The sequence below is a fragment of the Rhyacophila brunnea genome, unplaced genomic scaffold (assembly GCF_057557595.1).
Source record: "Rhyacophila brunnea isolate RB1 unplaced genomic scaffold, BYU_Rbru_1.0 scaffold_7, whole genome shotgun sequence".
Classification (NCBI taxonomy): Eukaryota; Metazoa; Arthropoda; class Insecta; order Trichoptera; family Rhyacophilidae; genus Rhyacophila; species Rhyacophila brunnea.
In genome coordinates, this window is record NW_028233339.1 from 37,149,411 (window position 1) to 37,161,547 (window position 12,137).

Below are 12,137 nucleotides of genomic sequence, written 5' to 3' on the forward strand. Positions count from 1 at the left end.
TAGAGACCAAACGTTTAGCTGGAACACCCAATTTGAAATTGGAATTTTTCTGTTATTATATGTGCACAAACGAAAAAAAATCGTGCACAAACGTGCACTAACGATGCACAAACAAATGCACCCAAAAAAAGTTGGAGTTTTAACATTATGTGATCCAGGTAAATGGACCTGCCGTAACCAATGTTTTTCGTATTTTTTAAAGCATATTTTTTTGAAGATATTCACATGAAAACATGGCAACACTAAACTCGACTGTCAAGTATTGCGTTTTAACACGACATAACCTTAAAACTAAATTACCTACTCAGTCCATGCCCATGCTAAAAACGTATTTACAAACTTATTATTACACATAACAGACTCGAAATGAATTATTTCATTAGACATTTATATAGGCACAATACGTTTAACAGTATCTCTAATATATTGAGAAAGAAATCTTCGGTGACTGATTTCGTTTCCCCTTCACAGAAATGTCAATTTTTTGTACGTCCTTTCTCAGATACATTCAAAAGAAACGACATCACGGGTATTACTATTTTGTAAACTGTAGTTTTATAAAAGTCGATATCAGTATGTAATTAGATTGGTATCAATATTTTGTTTATTTGTGCCATTTCAGACGAGTTTATAAATGATATAACTAATAATGATCCGGAACTCGCGAATAGATTGAAAATAGTGATGCTGGAAGTAGAGGTAATGAGGCAGGATGGACGAAGAGCTCCAGAAGTTGAATTTCTAAGCAAACATCACTGGGAGCATATGTTATCGCTTCCGTCAAGATCTGGCAGACAAAAATACGTAGCTTATCTTTGGAGAAATGAAAAACTTAAAGAGAATGAGAAGGTAAACTTATTGGTAATTGTGCCGCAGAGGTGGACACGAGCTTTTATATTTTTTTTTTACGAAAACAGTTTATTCCATGTAGACAATTATAATAAATACCTTTTTCTGTCGGCGCATCGGCTTTTCGATCCAATAATCGTTAATTGAAAATTTGAAATTTTCATACATTTTGATACACCATTATCACAAACTAAGATTATATGAGGTAATATTAGGTTTGGTTTGGTTTGGTCTTAAAAGGAAGTTGTAAAATCTCATGTCCACCTCTGCGGCACATTTACCAACTTATTTATGGTAAATGTGCCGCAGAGGTGGCCATGAGATTTTACAAGTTTCTTTTTAGACCAAACCAAACCTAACCTACCCCAACCTAATATTACCTCATATAATCTTAGTTTGTGATAATGGTGCATCAAAATGTATGGAAATTTCAAATTTTCAATTAACGAATATTGGATCAAAAAGCCGATACTCCGACAGAAAAAGGTTTTAATTATAATTGTCTACATGGAATAAACTGTTTTCGTAAAATAAAAACTATAAAAGCTCATGGCCACCTCTGCGGCACAATTACCCTATTTATTTTCAGTGTATTACTTAGTAAAATACCACACCCATGCATTATTATAATATTTCAAGTCTGGCATATTTTTAACGACTTTTTAGTAGGTAAATGAAGTTTGATAACAATAATTAATCATTTGAAGTAAAGATTTGAGTAGAGCCGTAATTTATAATTATTTGACAAAATTGTAAAATAAGTTTGTCTATACCACATATTATAATGAATTATACAATCTACTCTGAAGTATGATTAAAATTAATTTGAATCCTAAGAGGATTTCTTACAGTTTTTTAATATGAGGTTATCCATTTACTCAATCTATTTGGTATAGACATATCCAACGCAAGCAATGACATGTTAATTTGCCAAAACGGGAATCGAATTTGTGAAAAAAAAGAAAAATCTTTTATACATTTATTTCATATTGTAGTTACATTAAGAAATTTAAAAGGCTTAACGTAATACATAATTCATTGTATTTTTCTGTTTAAATTTTAGGAGAAAAAAGAGGTATCAAGGAAAAATTTGCTGGAAGTACAAGCATTAAGAGCCCTAGAGGAAAAAAAAGACACTGATTATGGTCTAACAAAAAATTCAATGTTTTTACGTATTTATGACACTAGTATAAATCAATTATACCATCACAGGTTAACAAATATAATTTAATTTTATTAGATTATTAACCTTTTCTATGCCTCACGATATTACTATGGCAGGATCTGACAGGCCGCAGATTTTTAACTACAGACGTTGAATGTAATGCGAAGCTCTTACTACAATCACTAATACCGATAATTTGTGGCTTAATTTTATAATTCTTCAAACAGATGTCGCTTGTTTATTTTTTTAGATTATGCAAATCAATCGACAGTGGCTAGTAATTCGAGTTTAAAGTCAGACGAGATAACTCGCGAAATTTCCATGTGCGGCCTGTCGATCACAGCCTCAGAGCGAGATAACTCACGAAATTTGTGTGTGCGGCCTGTCAATCACGGCCTCATAGAATGAGATAACACGCTGAAGGCATAGAACCGGTGTAAACATTCACTGAAAGTGCTCCATGAAAACAGTATACATCAGTGGTGAAGGGTGGAGGTAGGCTGTTAAGATCCGACATTAAATAGTGTACAATAAACTCTTTCAGTCACACGTATTTGTTTTCATTGAACTAAGCCTACAATTTACAGATGTGTTCATTAGTTTTTTAAAATTCAATTAAACACTGCGAAATCAAGCCATAATAGATAATAGTCAAAAAATGATTGTCTATAAAATATCTAAAATAATTTTGGATATTTTATAGATAGAATAATATTTTTATCTACTATGGTTTGGATTTGGCAGGGCTTTGCGAATTTTAGAAAACTAACCAACAACATGTGTAATATATTGTATTCTTGATTCATCGAAAACAAGAATGGAAAAGTTTGCACTATTTTGTCGAATCGCCCATAACATGCCAAAACTATTATGGTTTGGTTTAGGCAAGGTTTAATTAAATTTTTAAAAAGTTACCAATACTATCTGTAAATTGTAGTCTTCGTTCAATAAAAACAAATATGAATGACTGAAAAAGTTTAATATGCACTATTTATGCCGGATCTTAACAGCCTACCTCCACCCTTCGCCACTGGTATTCACATGTTTATGCGCCTGAAAGTGTTGAAAGGTGAAAACCGGGTCAGATAATGATTGATATGAATCGGGACTTTGAATATTTATATTTTGCATTGTATTTTGCTAAAACATTGATGTTATAATTTTTTGTGCTCCGCAAACGTGCTTCATCGACAACAGTCTAACGATGTGATATTTTAAAACCATTAGAATTTAAATTCAAATTCCATCATGTACCTTCGGTCTATAGTATTATAATGTGATATTTTGTTTTTATTAATGCAATTTGATGTCACCTAATTGTCACATTTTTAAACTAAACAATCATGGAAAATATAGCACAATAATAAATAAATACAACAATTAAGTACATAGTTGGAAGATTAATTTAAAAGTAAGTTTCAATGAGCATATATATGAGGATAGGTCAGCAGAATCAAGATGCTCAAGTGTTTTTTTTCAGTAAATTCTTCTTGTGCCACCCCTTATTGTAGGTCGGCCGCTATCAGTGCGATCTTTGCTCTATCATCTGCTACCCAGGACAGTTCAGTAGAGCCGCACTCATAGTAATAACAGGGGTTTTTAAGGAACAAAATGTGGCATCATCCTCTGCTACGTTTACCTTTAATCTTTCCGTGGGAAACGAGTTGGGGAATTCTATATTTTTCTCTTCTTAATGTGGCCAAGGTACTGTAGTTTTTTTGTTTTGATATTAAGCAGAACTTCTCGGTCCTTCCACAGGTTTGAGGAATGTCAATTTTTGTCATCCTATCAGGAAGGAATTTTGAAGATGTATCTGTGGCTGTGGGTTCGGTTGGGAATTCAGGCATAAATAAATTTAGGCTCCTTAATTTGGTACAGTGGAACCCCGATCAACCGTTCTCGCATAAATCGTTTTCCCGCACGGATCGTTCATTTTTTAAAGTCCCGCCAAACACCCATAAGAACAATGTTAAATAATCCCGCATTAAACGTTCTCCGATTTATCGTTTTCCTCGATCTATCGTCTAAATATTATGGTCCCGACACAAATATTATCCCGATTGACCGTTTTTGTTGACTGTTTTTCATTTCGCTTTCATAGAATTGTTTATGATATATACAGACCTTTCAGTCGCCTCGCTTTGTTTGCCTCGCATCTCGTATCACGAATATTTATAAGTCGCAACTAAAATGCCCCCCATGAAGAAAACTGGAACTCTAGCTGAGAAACTGAAAATAAATAAATAATAACATCAAAAAAATTCAGGAGAAAAATGAGTTTTTTGTAAATTGTCAGAATGTCATTTATCATTCTTTTTTTAGGGTTCCTTGAAAACCGTAGAATCGGGGTTTCACTGTATCACTATCTAGGTACAATAATTGGCACCGTGTGTACGTTCACGGCATTATAATGTGAATGTTTTGGTTGAGGTACAGGTTGGTTATGTTTTGTATTCAGAATGATCAATGAATGTAGTCTGTGATAAAACAACACATTCACAACAAATTTCACAGTCTATTTTGGCAATATCTACATATGAAGACACCTTATGGACTGATGACCAGACTCCGGCAGCTAGGTTAACAGCAACCTCGAGGCGAAAGAAACGCAATCAGCGTTTATGTACGTAGTTGCAGCAACCAGTTACACTTTCACATTGCTGGCAACCATGGTTGCCGGAGACCAGTTGTCAGTGCATAAGAGGCCTTGATAATTTATGGAATCGACTGTTTCAGTGAATCTAAAATTGTGTTGATATGCTTGTAGTGTTTAACATATTTAGTGTCAAGTTTGATACAAATGAATTTGCAATGAAATGGCATGACATCAAATATGTTGAAAAAAACATTCCTTAGAGATGGAGCCTAAATATATGGATATGAAGTAAAAAAAGGATCCCTTGTCTACTAATTTTCATATATAGAGTGAAGAGTGGGAAAAATTGACTTATGACAAACTGCAACTTCTATGTGCAACATCTTTACTTGAAGCTAATTTAATCATTCATTTTTCTATCTTCACTTTCATATATTTAGGCTCCGTCTTTTAGAGCAGTACTTCTCAAACTGAGGGGCGCGGCCCCCTAGGGAACTGGAGCTCCTGCCAGGGAGCCGCGAAATATTTCAGTATTTGAAAAAAAATCATAAAAATGTGATCACTGGACGATAATATTTCCCAAACTTAGATGAAGATCAAAGTACAATTGGATACAAACACCATTTGCCAAATCCTTAAAATATGATTATATTACGTGGGCAGTTCAAGAAGAATTGATTGATATTAGATCAGATAATTCCCTTGAAGTTAAATTTAATGAAATAAGTCTTGCCGAATTTTAGATAAGGCGGCAGGAAGAATATCCGTCAATTTCAAAAGCAGCATTGTTAATCATAATTTCTTTTGTGACAACATTACCTATGCAAAACAGCATTTTAATGATTACTGGTAATAAAAAATAAACACAGGTCATGTTTTTCAAACATTGTACCGGATATTGATATATTATGTAAAATTATGCAATTACACCCCTCTCATTAAATTGTTTTAAATTTTTGAATAAAAATGTACCTATAATAATAATTAATGGTAAATAAAGTACTGTTGGTCATCAAAGACTAAATATTTTGAGGAGAGGAGCCTTGGATTTTTTTTTCGGGGGCCGTATTATGAAAAAGTTTGACAAGCACTGTTTTAGAGGGTTTCTCCAATGTCTTTGGTCTCAGTGGTTGCTATTGTTCACATTTTTAATTTCAATTTTTTAGATTAATGCAAGCAATGATGTTTGGACAAAAGATCATATTGGACTGTTCCTATGACAAGCACATGACAGTGAAAGAAGCCCTGAACGCTGCCAAACAACTCACCTTACTGTTTGCCGACAATAGGACCCATGATGAACCGTTTGATCTGCAGTTGTGCAATTGCTCACCACATTCGATTACATTAACACAGTTGCTAAAAAATATACCGACACTCCAAGAACCTTTTTATCCGATCACCATGTACAATAATAGCTATATGGATAACTTTCCCAAAGAGAAACTCGTTTATTTGACTCCCCATTGTCGTAATGATCTGACAGAATTCGACCATGATGCAATATACATAATCGGTTGTATGGTAGATAAGGTCAGTCTTTTTTGGATATAATGTATTGTAACATTTTTCAATGTGATTTCGTCTATCATGAAAAATTCAGTTACTTTGATTCAATGTGGGTCACAAAATAACGATTTTTAACATAGATTTCATCATTTTCTTCCAAAAGTACTATCTCATGGGATTATTATAGGCGATGAGATCCTTCGGCCCCATCAGTTGGGCACCAGGACAAATGGGTGCTATACAAACGCCAAAGAAATACGCATGTGTTGCGATTGGAATCAGCAACTCAAATATAAAGTATCTACCTATAATAAACTTAGGTTTATGGTTGTAGCAGAGACATCTCAATGATGTTTTTATATCCCAATCATGCATTGAACCAACAATGTCTCCGCAATTCATTTACAGTAAAACCTCGTTAATAAGAACAGGGATAATTCGAAATTCGTCGTAATTCGAAAAAGTCCCTTGAATATTATTTTCATATAAAACCATACCTTTAATTCAAAATTATTTCAGTCCTGGCATACAAAAATATTCAATAAATCGTAATAAAGTACACTATTTCATGAGCCAGTCATTGAAAATTGTGACAGACCTTAGACCAGGGGTCGGCAAACTTTTGGACCAAAGGAGCCAAATATGAGTGGCACAACAGATAAAAAAAAAGAGCAATACGTATATTTTTATAAATACAGTATAACCCCTATTTTACGTTTTTTAAGGGACTGGAAAAAAAACCTAATTGGAGGGAAAATGTAAAAGGGGGGTATTGAAAAAAAGAACATTTTTATGTTTCTAAAAAAATAACGTTTTATTAAAAAACAACATTCAATTTAAATTTTTATTGAAAAAATCATGTACATATGTATATTAGTTTGTTGCATTTTTGTTTTTTTGTTATGTAATTCTCTTTCAACACTATATAAACATTAAAAAGTGTCATCTTGGATATCAGCAAAGTTTGTAAAGTAGGTTTTTAAACCCTCGGTGAACCTCATTGCTTCTTCTTTTGTTGGAATATCAACCTCGTCTTCATCAGACAGTTCTTCAGAAGCGCTCGTAACTTGCATATTTTGAATATTTCCGACGTAAATCACGGGAAAGAAAAACGTAAATGCGGGTATTAAATGTACTGAAATACATCGGGGCCGAAAAAATTACACGCAATTGCCGGGAAAACGTGAATACCGGTCACGTAAAAACGAGGTTATACTGTATGATTTATTTAAATGAATTAATTACACTTTTTAAGTGTTTATTTATTAAGTGAAGATTTCCCGAATAAAATTAACGTACATATGTTTTTATTGTTGAAATTATAAATATATTTTTTACAGAATATGAATTACATACAATTTTCACGCATTCCTTAAAACTAATGTGAACAATGACCTACCTTCCTTGCATTTCTTTGGAGAGTTTCTGTATGTAACTTGTAGTTTTTAATTTCAGGCTCGACTCCAAATTTTCATTGGTTATTTTAAATGCTATTTATATTGTTCATGTTTGAAAATGATTGTTCACATACATACTATGTAGATTCGAGTATGAGTTAGGAAAGCTATTCCATGTATTAAAAATCGTAGTATCTACCTTATGTCTATCTTTTAGGGCGCTTCTCTTATGTTGTGAAATTAAATTGCAATTTTCTCTCTCGAAATTCTCAATTTTGGTGGCAAGTCCTACAAATTTGGAGCTCCATAACTCTTTGCTTGTTAAATCCACCAATAAAATTGTATTTCAAAAATGCTTGTGTCAATATCAAATGGAGAAAATTTTAAATAATCCTGACATTTTATGACCCATTAACACACACGGAACCGGAAATTTGGTAGGCACAGCTTTGATCGTAAACGATGAGAGATGAGAAATTTCCACATTTAAATAACACGTTAATTATATCTAATGGCCAACTGCTCCAGTCGCGGTGTTGGCACTAAATGAGTTAATGAAAATCAAAAAAAAAAATTATATTTTCCCCCCATACATTTCATAATTAGAATTTTTTTTCGATTTTCAGTCCCGTGGAATTTGTATTAACGAGGTTTTACTGTACAAATAAGTTGATATAGTGCAATGTCTTTCAATGAACTTTGAATTGGCAGAATACATAATCAATATTGACATTTATCAAAAATATTACACAATTTTATTGATAGCTATTTCGATATATTGCGCATTGCGGAACACTAACCAACCAAATGTTAGTGCTGAATATCATTGCAATTATGTGCAAGTGCTATAAATCTCATCTTAATATAGGTAGTAATACCGAGAAGAATAAGGACTCACATGTAGGCTAGTGGGATCCTTTCATCAGCATTACATCAGTTGGGGGTGTGGACACGGGATATAATTTATGATAAAACACATTTTTTTGATTTGACAGTTCCACGTGGAACTATTTTTTCTTTATTCACATTAATTAATACAGGCATTGATTGAATTACATCATTAATTACACTTAAGGGAGTCTTGGCAATATTGAATTATGGCAACCATTACTTTTTGAAACGATATGCCGGGAACGGCGCCGACATTTCGAAAGCGGGTTTGTTTTTACACACCGGCGAGATTGACGTCGGGGCACTTGGTCGGGGATAATTATGGGGATTAATATTAACACACTATCGGTAAAAGGGATGCACTGATATCAATTTAGGGTAACATGTCGTCCGGCTTATCTTGACAACCGCGCCGCTCCCCGCAGGAGCGCCGCGTCCCCCGAGGAACGAGTTCCCCACGTCCGACTTATTTAGGGGTAATTGCAAACTGATTTTTTTTTCCAAAAAGCCTGTTGGTTGGTAAGGAGACGTGAGACGGACTGCCGCGGCTGGGTGAGGGGAAGTCGTGCCGCCGGGTCGAAACCTAACAGTGATTTTTTTGTCGTTTCGCCGGCGGGCAAAATTTGTTTTTGCCCATCGAGGGTTTATAATTTACTTAGCTTTGTCAGAGGTTACAAACCCTCCTCAGGGGAGCCGGATACTTTTGTTGTTAAATTGTTAATCTGGAATTTGAAACTGTCGCGCGCCAGGGCCTCCCTTTTTCGTTCGGTAACAGTAGATACTTCATTTTGGATATGGTGGTTCAAATCATAATGTATGTGTATTTCTTTGCGCATTTCATTCATACATACAGCGCCTAGTTGTACTGTAGGACAGGTATTCTGGTAAACCCATCTGGCGTATCATCCAAACCCAATATAAAAATGGTTCTGTACTACTATAATCAATCAGGAATGATGTTCTCATGTTGATTTCGTTATTTGCGAAAATTAAATATTTTTTTTATGTAAGAATGGCGTAAGGTATCATTCACATACGTTGGATATGTACATCTTTTTTTGGTATGCATACAAGCAATTTTGAAATTGTAATCAAGTTTCGCTTATTATGGGTTTATCAGTGTTGTATTGTTTTTCCATCTTAATATGATTTTTCTTCTTATTTTAGATTAAAACTGATCCAATCTCACTCGCCAAAGCTAAACAGGACGGGATAAAAATGGCTAGATTACCTTTGGACAAATATTTACAGTGGGGATCCGGTTCTGGCAAGAGTTTGACAATAAATCAAGTCTGCAATATATTATTGGACTTGAGAAAAACCGGTGATTGGAATTTATCTTTGAAACATGTTCCTGTAAGAAAACTGGTACGTGCAAATGTTTTAAATGAAAACACAAATACTTCGGATGCAAGGAAGCAAATCTTCAGAGATAGAACTTTTCCCCAAAAAAAAGAAAAAAAAAATTACAATGACGAGGAGGATATTCCATCAAACTTCAAGAAAAGAAGATTGTATTCCAGGACTAGTCTCTGGAGTTCGGAATGATGAATTTTAATAATATAATTATTTTTAACGTAGGTATTTTAAGATTAACTCTGTGATGTTCGGCTGTCCAAATTTAAAACATAGCAAGGGACATTTTTTAAAAAACTCGTTTTATTGTATTTTTTAATACACATGTCTATATTATTTTTGAATTGCTTAATTTTCGAGATATTCAACATTAAAAAACTTAGCAACTATGCCTTGCCACCGGTTAACAAATTCATTACAACATCAAGAACAATTTCGAAACCAGGTAGGGATGCAACACATGCTGGGTTATAAATTTTGGATTGGGGTATTCTTTTATATTAGATTATGGAATTTTCATTGGATTATGGCCACACTGTGATTTGTTTTTCACGTTCACTTTTGTATAATACGGATAAGCATAAATTGATAAATACAAGCACATTATTTTAACAAGCGCAATCCATAATTTTTTATTGGTGCATATTGGTATTGAGCTAATTTTAGTCAAATATTTAAATGACAATTTAAGGTGGGGTATTTGTTGGGGTTTTCTCCACGGTAATTGCCCAGATTTTGGAAATTTATGCTCAAATTAAACGATATTACTGACATCTACCCAATAAATTTAATGTATTATTCATTTGACATCACTAAAATTTTAATTAATTAATTTGGAATCCATTGATATATTGGATACCATATTGATAATTAGTAAAGGCCATAAACCAGTGCAAACATCATTTTGATATATCTTATCGATATAAAAATCTATATACAGTAAAACCTCGTTAATACGAATTCCACTGGACCGAAAATCGAAAAATATTCGACTTACGAATTATGAAATGTATGGGGGAGAAATAATAAAATTAAAAAAATATTTATTTTTTTTATTTTCATCAATATCGTTTACAATCATAGATGTGCCTGCCAAATTTCCGGTTCCATGTGTGTTAATGGGTCATAAAATGTCAGGATTATTTTTATTACCTTAAAATAAGTAATTTATGATGTTTTTAAGAAAAGTCTGTCACAATTTTCAATGACTGGCTCATGAAATAATGTACTTTATTATGATTTATTGGATATTTTTATATGCAAGGACTGTGAAATAATTTCGAATTAAAGGTATGGTTTTATATGAAAATAATGTTCAAGGGAATTTTTTTTCGCGAAGATTTCTAAAAAATTCGACTCAAAGGAAATTACGGCGAATTTCGAATTATCCGTGTTCTTATTAACGAGGTTCTACTGTAATACATATTAATTCTATTTTTTATGATAATTATAGCAATGGAATTCATAAAAACATATTTTTTCGGCTTTCCTGAACATTTTTTTGAAGTTCCTTGGGTTAGGTTAGGAAGGTTTTTGAATTTTGACAGCCGTGCTTTTGTATTGAATGTAAGACAATGATTGAACTATTCAAAATATAAATTTGGTAGCGAAAAGTCGAAGATACTTTTTATTATTTACTTTATGTCCAATGTATCGATATGAATACGTGTATTAAATAAGGCTCTAAGTACCAAAAAGTAGTATTGCCTGTAGTTACAAAATACCAAGGCATTGCAGTAAAATTTCATGAAGCAGACCTTTTGAAAAATATAGTTCTACAGTGTGAAGCAATCACGGCAGCTTCTATAATTTTAGGTATTAAGAAGCAAGTGTCAACACACCATCGTCAGCTATTTTATATTGATTGCCGTTGACCACTGCAGTGCTACTTACACCATTATAAATAAAACACGCCAACGGACTTACAACGTCGACAGGTTTAATTATTTTGCTGTATTTTTTTGACTTGCTTGAGGCACTTAGACTATAGTTGAAGTTATTGGCGTTGGTATGTAGAACATTTTTCTATAAAAATGTTAGTTTTTATTTTTTTGGTACTTAGCGCCTTAATTAATACACGTATTCATATGATCTACATTTTGGAGTTATTCTGCTGATACTAGATTGAAATTTGCAATGGGGCGTAGAAACGTTTGGTTCGTACGACAGCAGTCAGTATCAATTCAAGATAGAGACATCTACAACGGCTTGTGGCCACTTTTCGAGTCTAATATATTTCTATAGCCCTCCACCCATTTGCCTATAAATATGCTCCAAGGGGCCATATAGCCCCGGTTGAGAAACGTGGCTGTACAATAATCAAGTTTATATTTCATTGAAGGAGAATATACAGGAATGAAAAAAAAACACAATA

General features: G+C 33.4%; 1 protein-coding gene across 1 annotated transcript; it reads left to right on the forward strand.

Annotated features, from left to right (window-relative positions):
* Positions 1-250: 250 nt before the first annotated feature.
* rswl (tRNA methyltransferase roswell) lies at positions 251-10,942 on the forward strand. The gene is made up of 5 exons (XM_085958069.1): positions 251-529; positions 623-849; positions 1,913-2,061; positions 5,777-6,143; positions 9,575-10,942. The coding sequence occupies exons 1-5, from the start codon at positions 367-369 to the stop codon at positions 9,953-9,955; spliced, it is 1,287 nt and encodes a 428-aa protein (XP_085814195.1). The 5' UTR covers positions 251-366; the 3' UTR covers positions 9,956-10,942.
* Positions 10,943-12,137: the final 1,195 nt, after the last annotated feature.